Source organism: Fusarium fujikuroi, chromosome FFUJ_chr02 (assembly GCF_900079805.1).
Source record: "Fusarium fujikuroi IMI 58289 draft genome, chromosome FFUJ_chr02".
Classification (NCBI taxonomy): Eukaryota; Fungi; Ascomycota; class Sordariomycetes; order Hypocreales; family Nectriaceae; genus Fusarium; species Fusarium fujikuroi.
In genome coordinates, this window is record NC_036623.1 from 3919667 (window position 1) to 3942726 (window position 23060).

Genomic DNA, 23060 nt, shown 5'->3' on the forward strand with positions numbered 1-23060 from the left:
TGCAGTGGATGCTGTCATTTTCATGGACCCCTGTCAAAATAAGGTGGTCTGCGGGACAAGGAACCCATGCCAGCACCCGCCAGAGACGAGTGACATTGTCTGCAGGTACACACTATCACTTATCGAATATCAACAGTGTCCTAATCTTCTAGTCTTGTATTTTCCTCGGGAAGTTAACATGGGCTTTTTTGCGAACTAGCCAGCAGAAAACCACAGGTTCACTGGTTGGGTTGGAGCTCAACGCTGCGTAAATTATGGCCATGTCACAAGGCTGTTCGCATAAATGTTTCAAGGCATGTTTAAACATCTTGTGAAACGATAAAGCATCAAGTTGTTATTGACTTCCAACTACCACGGAGGATCCTCTAACCTTCGGAACAACGCTACAAACTTCTGTCCATTATTTCTCGTGACCTTCTTGCTCTCCTCCGTCTCAGTCGACATGACCTGGACACATTCATCCGCCTCTTCTTCCTCTTTCGATATCCTCTCAAAAGCAGGATGAGCCTCAAGGTGCTGAACCATCCACAAGTGCAGGTCCTCGACATCGGTGATAGTATACACAATGCCGCCTGGTCGTAGCGCATAAGCGTATTCTGAGTTCAGTGTCGTCGATACAATTCTGGCTTTGTGCTTCCTGGCCTTGAAGTGAGGATCGGGAAAGCAGATGAAGATCTTGGATAGTTGAGCCTTCTTGAAGAAATTCGGGAGGAACTTCATAGTGTTTGCTCGAATGCAGCCCACGTTCTGATACATGTTGTCCGAGTTTTGTGATCGCAATGCTTTTATACGTTCTTGAACGTAGCCTGCTACTTGTGTTCGGATTTCCAGGCCTGGGTACATTAGTACACGTGCTTTTAGGCGGCACGCTCTTGACTCACCGAGTGCGAGAGTGTCAGGTAGCTTGGGCGCTAGAGCAATGAGAAGACCTCCAAAACCACAGCCAATGTCGACAATTTCCACATCTTTTGTCAGTTTAGGAGGCTTTGAGGGATCCTCTGGTGTTCCCTCCTGGACGTAATGTGGAAAATATAAGGACCAATCCATATCGTCTGGTGATTTAGGGCTGAAGAAAGTTAGAAATATTGCAACTGATTTGAGCCAGAGCACATACTATTCTAGCATATGATCAGAGAAAGGATTTGCGTGCGCTCTTTGGCGATAGAACTTTTTGCGAGGTAGTTGAGTGGCCCCATCTTTCGTCCTCCTTGCGCGATCATTCTCACGTGCTTTCTGTTTACTTGTGAGCTCTGTTGTCATGGTGGCCGTTGATGCTATTCAGTTGGTGCTTGTGAATTTCTGATGATAATTTGTGAAGTTGATGCGAATGAAGCTTTGCGGGTGGCAGAATTATCCTCACTCGGCAGGCGGTGTGACGAGCTGAGCATTGGCCTTGCACATGCCAATTAAGTGACGGAAATAAACCCTGTTCGTTGGACATTGGGTCATGGAGCTTCGACCTCCATCCCTGAAGGCAGCCTCGGAATCTGTGATTTTACCATCCACAACATCACACGTTTCCAAGTCATGAGCTTTTTTACTTCAAAGCAAGCTGTAGCGCTACCCAGATTGCCCCAGATGTCCTCCGACGCATCATGGAACTTCTTTGGTCCTCTGATGACCGAGTACTCCTCTATCGTTAACCTGATCTCTCTTGTCTGTGTAAGTGAAGATCGACCGAGTTTCCCCTGGGCTTGTGACTGATTTACGGATAGCTCGGCCTTGGACTTATGCTATTCATACCTGTTCTTCTTCTCGTGATCTTCGACCTCTTCCTTTGGATGTGGAGGAATATCAGTAATACGAACCCACCCTCGACTGTCGATTCCGAACCTGATAGCGTTGTCACTACGAACCCACATGCTGCTGCAATAGCAACAGGAATAGACAAAGCGTCACTTTAATTACGGTAGCACACAACGAACTGGAAACACGCGAATTCTCATTGGGGCTTCAAACTTGATACTTTTATTTTGGCTATTCAATATGGACTTTTATGCAATTTGCGACAGGACCTTGATCAGATCAGCTGTCACTCCCATGGCGGTCACATCACCTCCAGCACCAGCACCCTGGACAATCAGAGGGTTGCTTCCATATCTCTCAGTGTAGAAGCTGATAATGTTATCACTGCCCTTAAGAGCAGCAATGGGGTGCGAGCGGTCGAATTGCTCCAAGCCAACCTTGACCTGCTTGGAAGCAGCATCAATGCTACCAACAAATCGGACAACCTTGCCAGCCTTCTCAGCGGCAGCCTTGGTCTCTTCCATCTGAGAGTCAAAGGCAGGGAGCTTCTCAAGGAACTCGTCGCCGCTGGAAACAGACTCCAGCTCCTTGGGAATGAGGCTCTCCACTGGGAAAGAAGTGGGGGACTCAACAGGGATGCCAGCCAGACGAGCGAGGATAGTCAGCTTGCGAGCGACATCGAGACCGTTGAGATCATCTCGGGGGTCGGGTTCAGTGTATCCCAGTGACTTGGCCTTCTTGACCTCCTCAGACCACTTACCACCCTGGCCCTCGGTAGGGGCAAAAGAGTTGAAAAGGAAGGACATGGTGCCGCTGAAAACACCCTCGATCTTGGTTACCTTGTCACCAGTCTCAACCAAGTCCTTCAGGGTGGAAATAACGGGGAGACCAGCACCGACGGAAGACTCATGGTAGACGCGGGCTCCCGAAGACTCGGCAGCTGAAAAGATGTCCTGCCACAACTTGTATGAGCCTGAGAAGGCCTTCTTGTTGGGTGTAACTATGCTGATGCCTCGGCTCAGCGCAAGTGGGTAAAGTTCCGCAACATCCTGAGAGCTGGTGTTGTCGACAAGAACGCTCTTGGCGGGAGCCTTAGCCAGGTACTCGACAACCTGGGGGAGAGCGAGAGGAGCCTTGGTAGAGGAACCAAGCGTGTCGACGACGTTGCCGATGTTAAGGGGAGAGTAGTCGTCGTTGAAGAGGGCTTTGCGGCTCGTGGCAATGTATGCAAGGTTCAGCTTCGGTGATGGCTTCCGAGCAGCGAGGGATTGGAGCTGGTCGATGAAGGCTTTGCCGACACCTCCGGCGCCTGTTGGTAACAATTGTTAGCTTTGTGTTGTTTTATGGCTTTCTTGTTTCAATTACCGATAATTCCAATGAAAACCTGTTTGGGAGCGGCCATTGTTGCTGTTGAACTGAAAAACTGTTGACGAAGCTTGTGAAGGAATAAAGTCAAGCTCCGATGGCGGGGCACTGAACACGGTGATATGAGCACACCATATAACCCCGCGGTGGATTACCCTACCCTACAACATCGGAGACTTCTAAACAGTAACCCATTGGACAATCATTGATGAGCCCACTTTGTTCATGATATTGATATGTATTAGAAGGTCGTATAGGCGGTAATAAATGTTTGGATGTAAGGCAGATCAATGAAAGTGTAGTAATTTGATCAACTAAGAGCTGTTGCTTCATAACTGAGCTCTGATTGCCTCAGGCTCTGTACGAACCTAATGGGCCTGGTTCGTTTTAGGCCAGTGATATACAATTGTTTTCTTCTATGATCAACGATTATCAGCCATAAGAACATACGCAAACCACAACACATATTGGAAAGGATGCCTCAAGACCCGAATTTGTATGGTCAGCGACCAGTCAAGAAACAAAAGCGAGATGCAACGTTAACCAGCTCGCTCGATTTCACTGCTCAACTGACATCGCTGATGTCAAATAATTCATCAGGGGCGACATCTGCTGGCCGCGCACGACCTCGGAAGGAAGGAAAAGATGACATATTTAAAGGGACAAAACCAAAGCGAAGCAAAGGGTCTGATGGATCAAAGAAGCTAGAGCTAAAGGAGGTCACTGGCACAGAGGAGGAAACTCAGGAGTTGGCGCGAGCGAAGCGCAGAATGGAGGAAAAAGCACGACTATACGCTGCAATGAAGCGAGGAGATTACGTGCCAAAAGAGAATGAAGCCGCGCCCCTAATAGACTTTGACCGCAAATGGGCGGAAGGAGAAGAAGGGAAGGAAGATTATGGAACAAGCAGCGATGAAGACGGAGCCGACGATAGTGGCGAGCTGGTCGAGTATGAAGATGAATTTGGTCGTCTACGAAAAGTTACCAAAGCAGAGAAGGACAGATTAGAGCGCAGAGCACGCCGAGGTCTCCTAGGAGCCGAAGAGCTCGAGCGCATGTCTGCAAGACCAGCAGCACCCAGCAACCTCATCGTCGGCGACGCGATTCAGTCAATGGCCTTCAATCCAGATGACCCAGAGAAGATGGAAGAGCTGGCGCGGAAGCGAGACCGTAGCGCAACGCCGCCGCCAGCGCAACACTACGACGCAGACTGGGAGATCCGCACGAAAGGCACGGGATTTTTCAAGTTCAGCAAGGACGAAGAGACTCGAACGGCGGAGATGGAGGGGCTCGCGGAAGAGCGCCGCAAGACGGAAGAGCAGCGTCGGGCCCGGGAGGAGCAGAAGGAGGCTAGGAGACGGGAGATTGAGAAGCGGAGGGAGGATATGGCGGCACGGAGGGCCAAGAAACAGGCTGATTCCTTCTTGGACAGGCTAGGGAATTAATGGCTGGTATTTTGCCGAGGAATCAGGTATTGGAGGTTGAAATTGAATAAGATATTCCGTGCAACGGAATTAGAACATGGACAAGATCGAGCGATATCCCAAAGTGGTGGCTCCGCAAAACACCAAGCCAAGAAGCTTATACGAATTGAGTCGGCATTTGCGCGTCCGAAGTACGTGAGCAACCTTGAAAAAGGCTCAAGATGCTTGGTAAGAAATAAGATACCATCCACTTCTTGTTTAGACTAGCTTTGCGAAGCGCCTTAGCCTGTAATAGGATCCCATGGTTTACAATTCAATGAGGGTGTTGTCAGATGTTGGGAACTCAATTAAGAGCCAGGAACATGATACGGATACGCAGACAGGGCAGGAAAGATAGCAAATTTCTGGGACATTCCCATGAATCCCATGTATGCACTGTGGAAAGGCAGAATAGCAATACGAGTGGGCTGAATCCAGTTTGAATCCTTCGATCTCAGCCCATGCAGGCAAAATGTTGGCTTATTGATGGTTCGAGGTTAGGGCCGTCTCCCTGGTTCTCAGATACGAAATGCGATGCCGCGACTAATATGGAAGAAAAGACGCATTTCTTCAGGCACAGTGTGATATGCTTGAAACATGCGTCAGCTTCTCATTTCACTTACTGTATTGTGGTCGGCTAGGACGGTTGCGACTGAAATATCGGGAAATTGATGAGGGAAAAAAAGGCCGCCAACATTTTTTTCGACCGATCATCGCAGCGATGCGTGGCTGTATGGATGGACGGGCCGGAGCAGACTCGAAGGCGGAATGAGAGTTCTGAGACACAAATGGAATGGACTAATCAGAGATGCATGAGTGAATGCGCGGCTGCGTCGAGTCGAGTGCCCCTGGAAGAGGATTCGTTGTCCTCTTCATCATTGTCCTCGTAAGCTTTCACTGCTACAACGAAGCCAATGTAATGGAGACTCGGCCTGTAAGTTGTCGTGGACGTCTAAACTCTGAACTCTGCGATGGCGGCTCCGGTACCCGTTCATAGATGCTGATTGGTAGAAGCCATTCAAGCCAACATGGCGGAAAAGTAATTCGGCCAATTGGGACTTTGGATGCAGGGGCACTGCTTGTTGCTTACGGCGGGCATTCGCTAGTTCAAGCCTGCGCCAGCATGCATCCAGGCAACACAACACAGCAAAAAGACGGGGAAGGGTGCATGTTGAGAAGAGACGAGGCACAAGGTGAAGTGGCAGAGTGCAGCAAAGCACACCGAAGGCGCCCCCTTTGAGGCTTGCCAACTTGTGCCAGCTGCAGAATGCACCCTAGCAACTCAGTCGTAGTCCCAGTTATGGTGGAGGCTTGGTGCCTTTGCGCAGGATACGCCGTCTCAGAATTGGTTGCACTCAAGAAATCGGCCAGTCCTATTAAGGTTGGCGCAAAAAAGTGTGACTCATTGCCCGGACCCATGTCTGTCCGAAGGGCGCGCTTTTGGAACAGTACCTGAGAGCACAAGTTGTCTACTAACGCGAGCACTACCAAGGTCAGGGCATAAAATTGTTAGTGACAGACTCTGCCCCATTATTCCGGGCTTGTACCTACAGCGAAAGCGCACAAACCTTGCGGGATTGCTGCCTGAGAAATACAAATTGTCTCCATCTCCCGTCCTCAGGCCTCTTCTTCTTCTCTTTTCTCTCCACCCCCAAATCATCATCACAATACAGTATCATCAAGAGTTTCACGCCTAAGGCGATCGTCAAGATGTTCTAAATCACCCCCTTCCCCCGTTATTCCCAAGTCCTCCGTCAAAATTACGTCCCAGGACCTTAACGCATCAATCCCCACTCAACCACCTTGTTCAGCTCACCTCTCGGTCGATCTGAACCTTAGCCCTGCTTTGAATAGCTTCAGCTCAAGTTCTCTCACAACCGCCAACATTTCAGCCCAAGACTTTCCAGTCTTCACCACGGATCCCCAGTCACCATGGCTTCCCTCCACGAATTCCAGCCTGCCGGCACAATCCGCGCAACAGTTACAGAGTCCCGAATCACCACAACAGGACTTTGTCTTGTTCGATCAGCCCCCTAATCGGTCAACTACCTCGCTGCAATCTCAGCGTCGTCACTCGTCTCATCTGCACAATCGTCACCAACAGCCTGTCTCCCCTGCTGCACAGAATCAACGAGTCGCCCAGTTGCTCCAGGCTTTTGGTCATTCTTCGTCCCCTGTAAACCGTCCTACGAACCAGTTCTACGCCTCTTCAGCTCCATCGTCTTCTACCGCTTTGAACAAGCAGAACCGCCCTGCTAGGCCTCCAGTTCCTCTCTTTTCTCAGAGTACAGGAAGTGTCCCGCAACAAACCGCCAAGATGATGAACGCTGCAGGTTTGTGCACCCGTGATCTCACTTCCAGAACCACTAACTCACCAATATCAGACGTCGAACTCCCTGAGGAGTTTACCGCCTTCGATGGCGGGGCCAACACGGCTTTCTCTTCACCTGCTGTCCCCTCTGTCTTTGACTTTGGCGGCAGCTCTTCCAGCTCTATTGGCAATCTGGCGACTATCTCGCCCCAAGATCTTTTTGCTCATGATAACTTCATGTCTGCACCTAACTCGTCAGCATTGACGGCCTTGACTTCACCATCTATCTACAACGAGTCCCCTGAGTTCGATGGATACGATGTGTCTCCAAACTTCGGCAGTGCCGATTTCGACGGTGCTGCAGACCCTTGGTTTCCCTTGTTCCCTCAGGACAGCAACGTTGCTCCTGCTCAACCCACCAGTGTCGAGAACTCACCGGAGCTCAAGTCTGATGAAGTCGATTCAGACAACCAGTCTCCTGCTCCTAGTCGCCGTAAGTCGGGTACATCTCCTTCCACTCGTCACTCTTCTGTGGCCGGTGTGAACGCCCGCAAGCGTGACAAGCCCCTGCCCCCTATCGTTATCGATGACCCTAGCGATACCGTCGCTATGAAGCGTGCTCGAAACACTCTTGCGGCACGAAAGTCTCGTGAGCGAAAGGCTGCTAAGCTGGAAGAACTTGAGGATAAGATTGCTAAGCTGGAAGCTGAGCGCGATCACTGGAAGAGGATCGCTCTTGCGCAAACCGGCATGCAATAATGGATTAAAAGTGGAATTTCTTTCTTTTGCCAACACGGGATTTCGTTGGTTTGTTGTTGTGTTTTAATCAGGTTTCATTGATTCTTATAGTTAATCAGTCAATCAAATTGCTTCAACTGAATTGCATATGTTAATGTGAAAGTGATGTACGTTAACTCATTCGCTGTACCCATTGATGAATATAGTCTGTACATCCATAGATGTTTGTTCACAACGTGTAAATCCGATAAAGTTGATGAGTTGGTTACCACGTCTTGTTACTGGAGGTTAAGCCATCCGCCTATCAAGCAGATGAATTCACATGCTAGAAGAGGCTTTAAGTGGCAAACTTGGGCTCCCAGTGAAACGGTAGATCATTTATCAACGTTAATAATGGCACTGAGCTTAGTCAAATCATGTCAAGATGCAGTAAGCCTTATAATGGATGGGCTGCTGCATATTGTATCCCCCCACCGGTCAAGCCGAGATAAGCATAGTGGCTAAGCCCTGTGATCATCGGTTTAAGCTTATGGGCATAGCGGCTCATTGGTGTCTCATTGCTTGGCGATGTCGTTTGGCATCCAATTATCATGCAAGGTGTTTCTCTCATCTCTTGAGGCAGAGCTGGACGTCATCCTCAGGTTCCATGCCGGCGCTTGACTTACATCCGCCATATTCAGTTCGGCTTCACGCTGCCAGCTCTGCCAAAGAACATACTCGAATTTGCAGCGTTTATGTAAACTATTATCAATGCTTGACGGCAATGGCGAAGCTGATGCATGAGTTGAAGAGTCCGTCAAGGACACCAGAGGTTGAGTTCACAGAAACAGTCAGTATCTACACTTCGCCATGTTTGCTTCATTCTCACAGTACATACAGTCATCTGACAGCCCGTCTCCGGATAGTCGAGAGGCAGTTGGGTATGAGAGTGGTTTTGAGAGAGACCTCGACGTAACTCAAGATGATTTGCTTGAAGCAAGAGAGGTTGCATCTACCTTGTCTCTCGAAGATGTTCACAAAGTACGTTTGGATGTCGGGTTAGACTTGATGATAAACTCACAGTAGCCAGACAATGAAGAGAGTATATACGCTTCATAAAAGAGACCCCAACTTTCCTCTTTCTGTCATTAAGAAGATTGAAGTATTCCTGGGTATGGGGCCCAACGAGCATCCGACTATCACTTACTCATATCAGACAGATACCGACGATATTCTACAACACCCAGAGCGCCATGAAGCTCTGATCCAAGAAATTAAGATCGAGGCAGCACTCATCACACACAACTCTCCATATGCTGAAGTCAGAGCAATAGTAAGCAACCGCGATGACCCCAGCATGCCGTGCTCCACGATCCGTGCTTGGCTCGTGGGCATTATCTTCTCATGCGCTGTGTCCTTCATCAACAGCTTTTTCGAGATCCGGCAACCAATGATCGGTGTCAACACTGTTGTTCCTCAGCTCTTGGCCTATCCGTTTGGGAAGTTTCTCGAGAAGACTCTTCCTGATATTGGTGTTACTGTATTTGGTGTTCGGCACAGCCTGAATCCTGGGCCTTTTAATAAGAAAGAACATATGCTGATCACTATTATGTCGAGTATATCGATGGGGACACCGTATACCAATTACATTGTTTGGATACAGTATCTTCCATTCTACTTCAACCAGCCTTACGCGATAAGCATCGGGTATCAACTCCTGCTGGGACTTTCGTCCAAGTTCATCGGTTACGGCCTCGCTGGTATCTGCAGACGCTTCCTTATATATCCATCATATTGTCTATGGCCAACTACATTAGTGTGTATTGCTTTAAATACAGCATTGCACGACGAAGCCGACATGGCCGTCCCTGGCCCCTTCAAGAAGATTTGGAATACATCCCGCTTCAAGTTCTTCAGTCTTGCATTCGGAGCAATGTTTGCCTACTTTTGGCTTCCCAATTATCTTTTCGCCGGCATGACTTGGTTCAGTTGGATGACTTGGATATCTCCGAATAACCGGGATCTAGCAACTATAACTGGAGGACACACTGGTCTTGGTCTTAATCCCTTCCCGACATTCGACTGGAATATCGTCACGATGGGCTGCGACCCTCTCATGGTGCCATGCTTTACCACCTTCAACCTTTTCTGCGGTACAATGTTGTCCTTTTTTGTCATTCTAGGGGTTTATTACGGAAACGGCTACTACACGTCTTATCTCCCTGTCAACTCAAACCGTGCCTTCGACCATTTTGGTGGGCTATACAATGTCTCAGCTATTCTAGATGAACGTGGGATATTTGATCCTGAGAAGTACGAGGCATACTCACCTGCTTTCCTTACAGCAGCTCATCTAGGATCATACATGATGTTTTTCGCCATGTATACAGCTGCTCTTACTTATGGTGCGCTTTATCACCACCATCAAATAGTGTTAGGTTTCAAGAGCCTTGTCAACAGCTTTCGAGGTTCAAAGAAGGGAGACATAGAAGATGGACAAGTGTTAGATGCCCACAACCGTCTTATGAAGACATACCACGAAGTCCCTGAATGGTGGTACTTGATATGTCTCGCTTTAGCTTTCGTCATTGGAATCGTCGGCATCTCCCAATGGCCAACGCATACCACCCCAGCAGTCGTACCCTTTGGTATCATTCTGAGTCTCATATTTGTTGTACCAGTTGGTATCATATCAGCTACTACGGGCATTGCTGTCCCGCTCAACGTGATAGCTGAGTTTCTGGGGGGCTCCTTTGCCGAAGGAAATGCCATTGCATTGTGTTTCTTCAAGACATTTGGATACACAGCTTGTGCCCAAGCCATATACTTCAGCGCAGACTTGAAGCTGGCACACTACATGAAGATACCTCCGCGCTTCACGTTCTGGGCACAAATGGTACCAACGCTTGTTTCCACCTTCGTCTCTGTTGGGGTTCTACAGTACCAGATTCACTTAGAAGGCGTTTGTACAACAAATGCGCCTTACCGCTTCACGTGTCCTGGTCTGAACAACTTCTTCACAGCTGCTGTGCTTTGGGGAACTATCGGGCCTAAGAAGCTCTTTGGACCTGGGGGCCAGTATGTCGAGACCCTGGTAGGCTTTCCCTTTGGTGTTGCTTTAGTGTTGCTGTTTTGGTGGCTGGGAAAACGGCACCCAAATAACAATATTATTCGAAGCACTCACCCTGTTGTTTTCCTCGGGGGTGGTATGATTTGGGCGCCGTATAATATCAGCTACATCTGGCCAGCTGTGCCGATCGGCTGGTTCTCTTGGATGTATATCAAGAAGCGATATCTCGCTTTCTGGGCAAAGGCAGGTTTACAAATGAGCTATATTCAGTGATATACTAACAAGGAACAGTATAACTACATCCTTTCGGCAGCTTTCTCAGTTGGCGTTGCTCTATCGGCGCTGGTCATATTCTTTGCTTTACAATACAACGATATCAATCTAGACTGGTGGGGAAATAGAATCCCGTTCGAGGGATGTGATGGAACTCAATCATGTCTTCGTAAGACAGTTACTCCTGGAGAATATTTTGGACGTCGGCTAGGGGATCTTTACTGATATAACTCGAACAAGTCTATGCATGAGCCTATGGACAGGGAAATTGACTTGAAACTGCACGAGGATGATGAATAAAATTCGCTTGCGCAGAGAGGTCTTCATAGAAAAGAGTGTGCTAGTAACTCAGGTGGTATATACAAAATACAAAACGCCTCGCCTAAACAACAAAAACTGTACCCTCCAGAACTTCATCCAATACTTCTACATCTAATACCCACACTCATTTGGAGGAAGACAGTCCGGGTTGAAACAAGACAAGTCGTACCACTGCCAAGGGGTATCATCCTCGTCATCACGCCCTTGAACCGCATCAACGAATTCACAGAAAGGTTGGTTCAAGTCATGCTCTCTGTAACCGTAAACGACAGATTTGCAGCCATCAAACTTGGCACAGCTCTCTCCACATGCCTCCACACTATCTGAGTCGCCGTATCCAAGGACCTTTGCTTTCTTTCCATTACGATGACCGGAGTGGCCGCAGTCAGCAGCCTGAGGTGGATCCTTACGAATAGTGTAGCGGAAGCAAGTTGGTCGTGGGGGAGGAGATGTGGCTGTCGAGCACTTGGTGGAGGTTGGGCTTGAGAACGTTGTAGGAGATGGGGTTGTGCATGGAGTAGTGGAAGATGAAGATGTTGATGAGCTTGACGAAGACTCGGAGCTAACTGTGGAAGTTGAGCATGGTGACGATGTTGATGACTCATAAGATGTGGTGGATGAACCAGGCGTGGTGGTACTTTCGCAAGGTGTTGTAGTGCTAGAAGATTCGTAAAGAGATATTGTGCTGGAGACAGTAGAAGGAGAGCTCTCGCATGGGGTGGTACTGGAGGAAGCTCCAGAAGTTGTTGAACTTGAAGACTCCGAGGCTAAAGTAGCAGAAGTGCTAGTTTCACTTGATGTCCAAGCAGAAGAGGTCTCGGAAGACACTGTTGCGGTTGTCCAGGGTGTAGGAGTTGAAACAGCAGAACTACTTGTTTCGCTTGTTGAGCTGGCGGAAGACTCAGATGGTATCGTCGAAGATGTGCAAGGCACCGAAGAAGTTGATGTCTCTGAGGTAACTGAAGACTCGGAAGCTGTAGTCTCACTAGTAGGGGCTGTAGAGCTTCCAGATGATACTGAACTATCGGAAGTTGAGCAAGGCGAAGTAGTTCCCGAAGATTCTGTTGTCTCATATGTAGATGAGCTTTCTGTAGTGGAGGAAGCCTCACTTGTAGCTAAGGATGCTTTAGATGTCTCGGAGGTAGTGCTTGAAGAAGCTGTGGTGTCGTGTGTGACAGTGGTGCTCATTGAAGATGAGCTGCTATGGAAGTCCGAAGAAGTCGACTCCGTTGTTGAATCAGACTTTGTAGTGAATGAAGCGGTAGTCACGCTCGTAGTCTCAGATGTCTTGGTTTCTGTATGTGACGTGGACGAAGCCCCGGAAGTTGTAGAGAGTGTAGAAGTTCCAGTGCTGCTGGAGCATGGAGTAGATGTAGTAGAAGTCTGTTGGGTTGTGCTGTAGGCACTGGTAGTTGTTGAAAGAGTGGAAGTTTTGCCCTCTGTTGTGGTAGAGGTTTCCTTAGTGATGCTTGAAGTGTCCTTGGATGTTGCGATGTGGCTGTTGGTTGTGGTAGTGACAGAGTATACAGAAGGCATGGAAGATGTGCTACATGGTGTAGTTGTGGTGCTCATGGAGGATCCATGAGAGGTAGTTGAAGACTTTTCAGTACTGATAGAGATAGGAGGCTCAGTAGTAGAGGTCTTGGAATGAGTGGAAGACGTAGTGCTCGAGTCCAAAGTTGGGCCACGGGAACTAGTAGAACTACCAGTGGTAGTTGAAGAAACGAGAGTTCCAGTCTTGGTGGTAGAAGACTGGGAAACAGGATATGTTGGTACACTGTAAGATGGTACAGTATAAGTCGGCAAGCGACGGGGCTTACAAGGTCCAGCCTGAACACTAGCAATGCCTGAAGCAGCAAGCAAAAGAATGAATGACTTTGACCAGGCCATGTTAAAGAATTGAATGAGCGAATGTGAACCGGCACAAGGAGCGAGCGAATAAAGGACTGACACTACAAGAAACACCCCCAACTTCGGCTTCTTATATATTGTATTCATATCAAGCTCGCTTTCTATGACACCAAACGACTTGCATCATGGCTCTTCTAGAACAAATCCATCGCTTTATCACGTTTACCCAAATCCGGCGATTTCTCAGCCCAGACGTTACAGACAAAACGGCACTCCCCAATAGAACGTCACCACCCCTGACGCTAGAAGCCAACGGTCCTAAACGCCACGATCTGCCCTTGGTGGCGTTAGCATCTCCAACCGTTCTAACAGCTTCGAGGTCCCATGGTGTAAAACAAGAGGCTTTAGACTTTCTTGTCGAGTGGGTATGACGCTATTGAGCGGTGTATCAAAGGAGCAAACGATGCGGTTTCGCCCTGCAAGTTACGGTGTAAGAGGTTGGTGGCGTAGCAGGATATAGGGACTGCTGTTGCACCCGTTGGGAAAAGTCGTCCGCCACTGAGTCCAGAACTGCGGTTTTGAATCAAGAGGTTGTTTCCACCTAGGTGTTCTTCTGGTCTTATGATGTGATAAGTTTGTTAAAAGGAGGCTTTTGTTTGGTAGTCAGGGGTCACAAGATGGGGCTGGGCTGGGGAGGATGAACGTCAGAGCTAGGAACAGCCGAACAGGATCGGACATGTACAATCATGATTCATGCAGCTGTCATATGTGGTCTGCATGATCGTGACATGTTGTGACAGGCAGGGGTATCCGATCCGTTCCGCCGGGACTGAAGAGTTGATCGCACAGACAAGTCTCGGGAAGTGACAACGCTCTGCAGCTTGGCAGCAGTGACAGTCATGTATTCTCAAAAGACATTAAGAGAGAATACTGTAAGATCTAGTCGTGTATTGTGTTCTAGTCTGTAAAAAGACGTCCCTCTTGAGTATACAAGGGAGAGTCATTGATGAATCGGTAGCAAGGAGGACGTAAGCTCTAGACACATAACACTCGATTCAGTGAAGAAGTAGAGCCGTAGCTCTGGAATGTAGAATTTGATAGTCTTCAAGATTCGCTGGTTCATGGTCCTTGCTCATGCATGCAAGATGGTCCGAGATCTCAAACTATCCCGTCATCAACAACATCTTAGTTCATGCACAACACAGACCGAAGGCGTCACAAAACTCATAGTATGTGTGATCTCAATACTAGTACTGTTAGTTACTGTGTATGTCACTGCTGTGCTCGAAGCTAAGCTACATGCAAGCGTGCAGTAGTCTCCGTCCCCGAAGATCTGGTCTGCATGAGGCGGGCGTCCAGCTTGCAGTCGGCAAACCAAGCATGATATGGCTGTCAGAGCTAGTAATCCAAATAAACTGATCTATAAGACTCGAGTGGTGTTGATTGGTAGACGTTCTGTGGCTGGTGACTGGCAACATGCTGGTGCTTACAGCAACGTGATCGATCCTCTTGACACTCATGAATGAAGTTGCCACTATCCCATATTCGATTCGGAAACTTCCTCGGCTAAGTTAACAAAACTTGTCAGTTAGTGAATTTGAATCGTACTACTATGTACTTATCTTGTGCAAGTACTCATATTCTCTCTCGTCGAGTTCTCCGGCATCTACTTCACGGTATCTAGTAAATTCGAAAAACGGAGCGATGCTCTTACGAAATAGATCAGGTTGACATCTTGAGAGAATCATTTAATTCGTAGTCAATATACTGAAGTGTCAGCCCAAGTAAGTATTATCTTATGACTGGAGTCATATGGTTTAGCCCCTGCTTAGAAGTTTCATGATCTTGCTTCTGGCCGGATTACATTATGACCAATAATTATTACCTGCAATGCTTTGTTTTGTTTTCCTCAAGGCCTCTTGATGATTCATATCGTCTCTACTCGGATGAAGACGTCTAGGACGTTTCTAGCCACCTTTGTAGTCTAACCTTGTAGACTCTGATAGAATGCCTCTCACCAAAATTAATCGAACCAACGTCCTCCGATACGCCAGCAATAATCGTAACGGAGTTTAGCCAACTAATTTCATGTATAAATAGACTGGCACTCATACTACATTGTCTAAGCGAAATGTCTGGCGCACTACAAATCTACGGTAACATTGTAATTTTGTGGACAGCCACTACTTGTGTTCCCCAGACACTCCTTTGATGAGCTTTTCTTTCAAGCATGTTGATGAACACACTGGAGTCTCTCATGAGTTTAAACAGTGGTATTGGAGTCACAAATATATGCTCGATTCTATTTATTCATGGGGACTCGTTGCTATCAGGTTCAAGGAAGGCCTGTGGTCGAGCGATAACTCAGCGCCATGCAACACACCATGTCTCGTATCGACTGCTTGACGAACTTTAATCATACTTCCGGATGAATAGACATTGGCTTCTCAGCTCGTGTCAGTGCAACATAGAACGGTGCAACCTTACCATGATTATCGTTTCCCGCCGTTGTATCAACTCTGATTGCAGATCATATAAATTAAAGGATGCGACCTTGATGTTACTTCAAGCTGGCTCTTGACCACAATTGAGTGACACGGTTGTGCACACAACCACAAGCAGACACCTTACTTTCATGTACTTAATCCCATGTGTCTGGCTGTACAGGCAGCGGAGCTAGACCAACACTACCTTATGTAGCATCTTCACCTTGGACAGTGTATCTGAAGTTTAGGGTAGCAAGTCATATATGAAGATTCACAGAGCATGGATCGCTATACGACGACACTCTTGGCACTATTCGGCGCTCCAATGATTGGAGCGGAAGCGTAAACTTCACAACTGGGAATACTAAGGGTTCTAAGAACAATACTAGGACCAAACTGTCACATTCATGCATCGTATGACCCAAGTCCCTTATTGTCCTTCCTTTCTTGTAGGTGAAGTCCAATGAGAGACTGGGGTAACGGATTGATTGCCCAATGTGAGGTTCCTTAACATTAATGAAATGAGGGTTTCGCATAATCGGGGTTTCAGATAGAGATACTTTGACATGATATGATATCCCGGCCAAACACAACAGCTTGTGTCGGATGCGATACTGGGAAAGGAGATGATACGAGGTGGTTTCGTCTCAGGTTACGAGTGCATGATTTCGAGTAGTAATTGAATCCTTCACGATGAATCTTTGCCAATACCTGAACGATGATATATTCAGCTTCAAAAGCGCTGACATGATAGAATCAACATGGGACACGATTTCACTAGGGCTGCAGTTCTTGGAGACTGTGTGTTAAGATCACACGTCAGGGTTAAAGTGACAGGCAAGGTATTGGGCGTCAATGTCAATCATCTACTCCGTAGTGGCGAGGACCACAATGATGTTGAAAATATGGGGGTATCGGACATCGGCTCTGCAATGAGGCAACCGGCCGAATTGCTAGACGAGTCAACGAGAATATGGAAACATCACAGTAAAGAACGGAAAGGAACCGTGAAGGAACAGATACACGAGGTATCAACCGAAAACGTCAAGAAAACCGAGATGATTGACAAGTTCATGTCGATCACCTCGTGTCGGTGTGAATCCACGCGAAAAGAAAACGTCAATCACTCGAATGGGGAAGCTTGAGAAGAAAATACCGCGCGCCAGAACGCCCTTTGCTCAAGGGCAATCAATACATCGATTGGATGGTTCGGTAAACATCTCGAGGTTCTGAAACTCAGGGTCAGTTTTAGACCAAGGGGGGCTTTAGCTTGGCACTGTGAGGAGAGTAAGGATCTGAGATAGACGGATGTGATGAGCAGAAGCAAAAGACAGGGCCTGAAATGAGGATTTGCAAAACATTCTCTTGTTGGGATGATGTTATCTTGGTGCTGAGTGTGTATATCGTTTGTTGGTGATGAAAATTGTCAGCCAATTCGGCATAACGCAGTTTCACTTGGCTGTATCGTATAAGGACATGTCTTATGCCAGCGGATAGAATGTTTCGCTCCAGATGATGAATGCGGCAGAGTGAAACAGAGGATTGAGAAGTCAGAAACAAATCAGAGCAAGGTGCACTTATAGAATCGTACAGTGACCAAACCTTAACAATGCAATCTATTAACGACAAGCACAGGCATAACCCGCCCGCGATGACATTCATTCATCAATCATCTTGCATCCCTCTTTCAGGGACCATCAAGCGCGCCCCCCAGATCGAGCGTTACAGTGAGAGGGGCGGCAGGGCATTTGATTCGAGCTCAAAAGCCCGGCTAGGCCTAAACTCTTTGGAGGCCTAGAGCGGTAGAGCCCTGAATGATCATATGAGTGAGCAACTAAGCGGCAATTGGGCTGGGCGAGAATGCCAAAAAAAAAATGGCCGACGGGACTGCCAAGGGCTAACTCAGGTAGGCCAAGGTGAAGAATAAAATTAGAACACGTTATCGAGCTACGGACAGAGGCGATATCATGTGGCGGGCTGAGCCCAAAATTGTCCGGCGAGGTCCAGTGCCATTGGCATGTTAGGTATGCTTCGCTTTAGCTCTAGACCTCGTGATGAGGCTCGTGTTTTTCTCTCTTAGGGTTTTCGCTATCTTTCTTTTTTTTTGCAACGTTGCTGCTACTGTGCCAACATGGATTGCCCAGATCAAGTGGGAATAGTGACGTCGAGGCGGGTCGAAATCTATTCTCTGATCAATGAACCCATTCTAAACTGTTCTGGATCAACACGGACTCTCGGGAAAGATGGAGAATGCATACGTGCATGGGTTCGATGGAAACTCGGCACTGAACCGGGCTCAAGCGAGGGTGAGTGTCTGTCCCTCTGGCAGGGCAGGGCAGAAGCAATAGAGGCCACTGCCCTTGGCTCATCGCTTTGATAGTGCCAACGTTTGACCAAGAGAAGCAATTTGGGGGAATACGATGCCTAATCTGATACCCCAACCCAACACATCAGTGAGTGAGCGACTTGGGCCTTGGGGTGCTCACTGCTAGTGACATACGCCAAGCAGACTATCTTGGGCGCAATCTCGTGTTGCTTCTGTGACGGTCCATGTTGAGAACGACCAAAGCAGTCTGCGAGATACAGCACAGAACAGCAATGTTGAGTGGAGGATGCGGAGGATTGTTAGTCAAACCAAAACCCTGGGACACTCTCCCTTCCATGCATGAACCAGATGCTGTGCGACACCTTCTGACAAGTTGACTCGAAAGAGGTGCAGCTCCAGCTCCTTCAGGGGTCCAGACTAGGCCGGAATAGCTCGAGATAGTCTGCGCCTCTCGTTTGGCATTACCCACCCATTTCCATCCTGTCTCTGCCCATGCTCAGTGCTCAAGGCCCCCCCTGTTCCCCCATTTCCCTTATCAGCACAAGGCGAAGGGCTAACGGAAAACTTGCCGAGCAATTCAATATCGTTACGAATCATCAAATGAATCTGCATGTCTGTAAAAGGTTGGGGGCAGAGTGCTCGTATTCTGCTGCCCCTCGTTGGAATTTTGGTGGTTATTTCCAGCCTCTGCCATGCCATTTTCCGAAACCAGACACTGAGTTTAGGGAGGTTTGACTTACGAATCTCTAGACGGTGCGTGTCAGAACAGGGTGATCGTCAGGAACTGCGTACCTCTGACTGGCTGACGTGTGAACGAGCTCTGCTTCAGGAAAAGACTTGTCTAGAGCGCTTCGTCATCACAACATTCACACTCAAACTCGAATAAACAATTTTTTACAAAGAATGATCTGAGGATTATACGAAAACTACAAACGTCATAGTTCATTGATCTCCAGCATCTCTCCACCCACTGCCACAGTCACAGCAGATCTCAACGGGTTGATGCTCGAGTCCGTATAGTAAAGTGCCTTTAGTGTCTGATTGACATGGTGATCGCCTGTACCAAGAAGCTAAGAGTTATCGGTACGGGATATTGGCCATGTGAGAATTCGTATTGTGTCCAAGTGTGGATGCGAGTTAGCTCAGGCGACCAAAAGCCAAGATTCAGTTTGCCGCAGTGATTCATCTCGCCAGTTTAGGTGATGCTATCTAAGGATATTGTCACTCGGATGCACTGAACGGTAGATCGGCATCTCATAGTGGGCTTCTGAGCGAGTCGAGTGCTTTGTGTTGTGCTGATGCTGTGTTACCGTAGCCACAAAGAAAGTGGCTTACATCAACCAACTGTCAGCTTTTTTTTCCTTCCAGAAGGCCCTCCCTCACCGTAATAATTTCTCATCACCAACTAAGCACCTAAACTCACTGGCTCACAGTAGAAACCGCCGGTTCTGGATCGTGGCGGTTTCTTGTCTCAGCCGCCAACTGCCTAACGCCCAGAAATGTCTTGTTCTTGGGTGAATCATGTCTCGCTCGAAACCGGAATCTCAGTGGGAAAGCCCATGTTCTGTGGCATGACAGGGGCACATGGATCAATAACGAGCCCCTAGCTGCCCCTAAGACGAACTTGGCAAGCTCCAGAACTCGGCTTCCCTTGGCTGCCAGGATCAGGGTCAGGGGTTGAGGCTCCTCCAGATCCACCCGGACCCGAGGCGTCTCTAGTCTAGAGACGTCTCTAGTCGTCTACAGGCGCCGAGACAGAGGGAGGGCGCTGCCATTAAAACACCAACGCCTCCATTCACTGACCTGAACCTCTTCCTCTCTCAGTTTCACTATCTTCAAACCTTTTAATACCTCTTCACCTCCGTTTACTGTCTTTTGCTTACTATTATATACACTCTCGCTCAGGTATATACCTTGACCTATTACACATACAACTTACAAGTGGTCGTCACTCCATCGCTCAAGACACCTCTTGATAACAACTCAACACCTTGAATTTGAAATTCACAACAAGCTTACAACAGCAATCACACATCACAAATACACGATACAATGTTCTCAAAAGCTTTCACTACTGCCACCATGGCTCTTGCCTGTGCTGGTATGGTTTCTGCCCAGACCTTCACTGACTGCAACCCATTGAAAAAGAGTGAGTAGATATTTGCTACAGACATCATGCACAGACACTGACAATATCACAGCATGCCCCGCTGATCCCGCTTTTGGCGATAACGAGGTTGACTGCGACTTGGCCAAGGGTGCATGTGATGCCTTCCACGGCATGATTGGAACCGAACTCAAGTACAGCGACCGCGGTGCTCTATTCCGCATCAACAAGGAGTCCGATGCTCCTACAATTCGATCCGACAACTACCTCTTCTTTGGTCGTGTCGATGTTGTCGTCCAGGCTGCCAAGGGCCAGGGCATTGTTACCTCCGCTGTTCTTCAGTCTGACGACCTCGACGAGGTTGACTGGGAGTGGGTTGGCGGCGATGATGCTCAGGTCCAGTCTAATTACTTCAGCAAGGGCGATACCACTACATACGACCGTGCTCAGTACCATGCCGTTGCTGCTCCTCTTACCACTACTCACAAGTACTCCATTGAGTGGACGTCCACCAAGATTGACTGGCTCATTGACGATGCTGTTGTCCGAACTCTGAACGCTGCCGATGCCCAGGGCGTCAATGGTTTCCCTCAGACTCCGATGCAGGTCAAGCTTGGTACTTGGGTTGCTGGTGGAAAGAACAGCAACGAGGGTACCCGAGAGTGGGCTGGTGGCTACACTGACTTCGACGATGCCCCCTTTGATGCCTACTACCGCAGCGTGACCATCATTGACTACGCTGGAAAGGACGCCCCTGGCCAGAACAAGGGCGCCAAGCAGTACGTCTACACTGACAAGACCGGTGACTGGACCAGCATCAAGGTTGAGAAGACTTCTTCCGACAACGACGATGACAAGACCAGCACCAGCACCACCGTCTCTAAGGTTTCCAAGACCACTAAGACTGCCGAGGCCACCACCTCCGCAGTTGAGACCACCAGCGCCCACGAGTCTAAGACCAAGTCCGCTGAGAAGGAGTCCAAGACTGAGTCTGCCAAGGAGACCAAGACCTCCGAGGTCGCTACCACCTTTGCCACAGCCACCAGCACCAAGGCCGAGGCTACTGCCACAGCCACCGAGGGTTCTGGTTCCGGATCTGAGTCTGACGCTGGTGCCGGAGCTGCCACAGCCACTGGCTCTGGTGCTTCTCCCTCCGAGCCCGCCACCACTCCCGTTCCTGTCAACTCCGGCTCTCGCATGGCTGGTAGCGTCGTTGCCGCCTTCGCCGGCCTCATCGTTGCCCAGATCCTCATCTAGATCTTCACTTCTGCTTCTACAATTACTTCTTTCGGGGTCACTGTAAGCATGTAGAGTTTCACAACCTACACGCGGAAAGCAGACCATTCTAATTACCTTACTTCGAGTCGATCCTTACATGCTTGCCAAGGCAACCCAACCTTTTCATCACTCGGAAGTATTTCTTGGAATGAGGGCGACTTCATGACAAAGAAAGAGACGGGCAAAGGAAAAAGAAGCGCTAGAAAAACCATAACAAAAACAACACACATGGGAAAAGGGCTCTTGGCAAGCAAACATCACGTTTTTGAACAACAAAACCTAGCGATTTTTAATGAGGACCTGCTCTCTTGAGCCCGCTGAGAAGGACCAAAACAAAACTTGGCTTCAAGCCAAGCGTCTTGGCCCAATTTCCCTTTGGGGAGATATGCACAGGGCATATGATGGATGAGCTTGTGATTTTTTGTACGAAAGCTTCAACTAGAGATGGACTATGACACATTGACAGAGGAAGACACAGACATGGCTTGGATGAATTACTACTTTGGATTGGATTGGATGACGCATTGCATATTATTAGATGCCACTTTTTACGCACGATACCTTTTGCAGATAGAATCTGTTTTTCGAATGGAATAGAAGCAGCACATTTTGCTGAAACCATCTTTTGGCTTGTTTACTTTTGGTGATGTACTTTGACGCACACGAGATTGAGTGAGTCTGGGCTGGGCGGCTGGTGTTGGAGGGTTGTACGTGCATATGCAGAGTAAAGGGTGATATGCAAGGGCCGTGTAACAAAGAGGAGGTTCCAATCAAGGGACTAAGGGACTATCAACACCTAAGATATTGCCAGTGGCCAAAGAGAAGACGCCAAGACTATCGATCTGCTGAGTTGAGGAGTTGGCGGACGCGTAATCTTGAGCTTATCTGTGATCGTCAACTTGAGGGAAATTAGAGTGCTTGGCTGAGAAAATAGCATTGTTTGGGCTGTGAGGGTGTGCTCAGAAATGCGGCTGGCTGAAGGGAGTGAGACATGGCTGTTGTTGTCTCTGGTTGAGCCGCATATTTTGGCGGAAGTGCTTCCAATTGGGTCTCCTTTATTTGCATCTTTGCGTCTTGCATCACGAGTTCTCAGGAGTGCAAGTGAATAAATGTTAGCTGACAACTGCACTGATTGTGCATCCATGATTCCAAGGCTTATCACAAAAGGGATAAGTGCAAGGATTCCCCGTGTGTGGGTGGAGCGGATATGCAGGTACCCCAAAGGTTATCGCCATTCAGTATAAAAGCTCCCCCGCATCCCTGCAACCTACCCCGAAACTTCTATGTAGCAACACCAGACTTTCTCTTTCAAAGTGGCATAGAGATCAAGAGCTGAACCCCTTATAAGGCGTAATTATCTAAAATCCTTTCGAGACAGGATCCTATAGATGAATTGATCTGTGGTGGTCGGACGGTTAACAGCTGAACCCACTGACCACCAAGAAAGATTCATCTCACTTTTTTTGCTGTGAAGCTTATGTGTTCAAATTGTGCAAATTTTGCTTTTTCATCTTAGCTGCGCTATGTATTCACTTGCTTTCCCTTTGGTTTGTTGACTTAACACTTTTCTGCGAATTCTCTAGTGTCCTAGATCCTTGGTATCTTAGTCTCAAAGAGAGTACATATTACACACGTGCAAGATGACCATGACTTCATTGAACTCGTTACTATTTCGACTCCATACTGTTTATATAGCGTAGAAACACCGAAAATTGTAAGCGGCATTGCCACTTTATCAAGGTCTTG

General features: G+C 48.2%; 8 protein-coding genes; 5 read left to right on the forward strand and 3 right to left on the reverse strand.

The window, feature by feature from the left end:
• Positions 1 to 348: 348 nt before the first annotated feature.
• Positions 349 to 1260, reverse strand: FFUJ_04126 (probable methyltransferase; the record flags this gene model as incomplete). XM_023572625.1 has 3 exons in its annotated part: positions 349 to 833; positions 882 to 1066; positions 1115 to 1260. The coding sequence occupies 3 exons, from the start codon at positions 1258 to 1260 to the stop codon at positions 349 to 351; spliced, it is 816 nt and encodes a 271-aa protein (XP_023426714.1).
• A 318-nt stretch (positions 1261 to 1578) lies between these two features.
• Positions 1579 to 1904, forward strand: FFUJ_04125 (uncharacterized protein; the record flags this gene model as incomplete). XM_023572626.1 has 2 exons in its annotated part: positions 1579 to 1662; positions 1716 to 1904. The coding sequence occupies 2 exons, from the start codon at positions 1579 to 1581 to the stop codon at positions 1902 to 1904; spliced, it is 273 nt and encodes a 90-aa protein (XP_023426715.1).
• A 90-nt stretch (positions 1905 to 1994) lies between these two features.
• Positions 1995 to 3148, reverse strand: FFUJ_04124 (probable homoserine dehydrogenase; the record flags this gene model as incomplete). XM_023572627.1 has 2 exons in its annotated part: positions 1995 to 3055; positions 3112 to 3148. The coding sequence occupies 2 exons, from the start codon at positions 3146 to 3148 to the stop codon at positions 1995 to 1997; spliced, it is 1098 nt and encodes a 365-aa protein (XP_023426716.1).
• A 439-nt stretch (positions 3149 to 3587) lies between these two features.
• FFUJ_04123 (uncharacterized protein) lies at positions 3588 to 4556 on the forward strand (the record flags this gene model as incomplete). The annotated part of the gene is made up of 1 exon (XM_023572628.1): positions 3588 to 4556. One exon carries the CDS (start codon positions 3588 to 3590, stop codon positions 4554 to 4556), a length of 969 nt encoding a protein of 322 aa, XP_023426717.1.
• A 1950-nt stretch (positions 4557 to 6506) lies between these two features.
• FFUJ_04122 (probable cross-pathway control protein) lies at positions 6507 to 7644 on the forward strand (the record flags this gene model as incomplete). XM_023572630.1 has 3 exons in its annotated part: positions 6507 to 6593; positions 6679 to 6907; positions 6959 to 7644. The coding sequence occupies 3 exons, from the start codon at positions 6507 to 6509 to the stop codon at positions 7642 to 7644; spliced, it is 1002 nt and encodes a 333-aa protein (XP_023426718.1).
• A 742-nt stretch (positions 7645 to 8386) lies between these two features.
• FFUJ_04121 (related to sexual differentiation process protein) lies at positions 8387 to 10945 on the forward strand (the record flags this gene model as incomplete). XM_023572631.1 has 3 exons in its annotated part: positions 8387 to 8452; positions 8503 to 8643; positions 8693 to 10945. The coding sequence occupies 3 exons, from the start codon at positions 8387 to 8389 to the stop codon at positions 10943 to 10945; spliced, it is 2460 nt and encodes an 819-aa protein (XP_023426719.1).
• Positions 10946 to 11377: 432 nt separating this feature from the next.
• Positions 11378 to 13156, reverse strand: FFUJ_04120 (MUC1-Extracellular alpha-1,4-glucan glucosidase; the record flags this gene model as incomplete). Its single annotated transcript, XM_023572632.1, has 1 exon — positions 11378 to 13156. The coding sequence occupies one exon, from the start codon at positions 13154 to 13156 to the stop codon at positions 11378 to 11380; it is 1779 nt and encodes a 592-aa protein (XP_023426720.1).
• A 6825-nt stretch (positions 13157 to 19981) lies between these two features.
• FFUJ_04119 (related to CRH1-family of putative glycosidases might exert a common role in cell wall organization) lies at positions 19982 to 21293 on the forward strand (the record flags this gene model as incomplete). XM_023572633.1 has 2 exons in its annotated part: positions 19982 to 20078; positions 20131 to 21293. 2 exons carry the CDS (start codon positions 19982 to 19984, stop codon positions 21291 to 21293), a joined length of 1260 nt encoding a protein of 419 aa, XP_023426721.1.
• Between the last annotated feature and the right edge of the window lie 1767 nt (positions 21294 to 23060).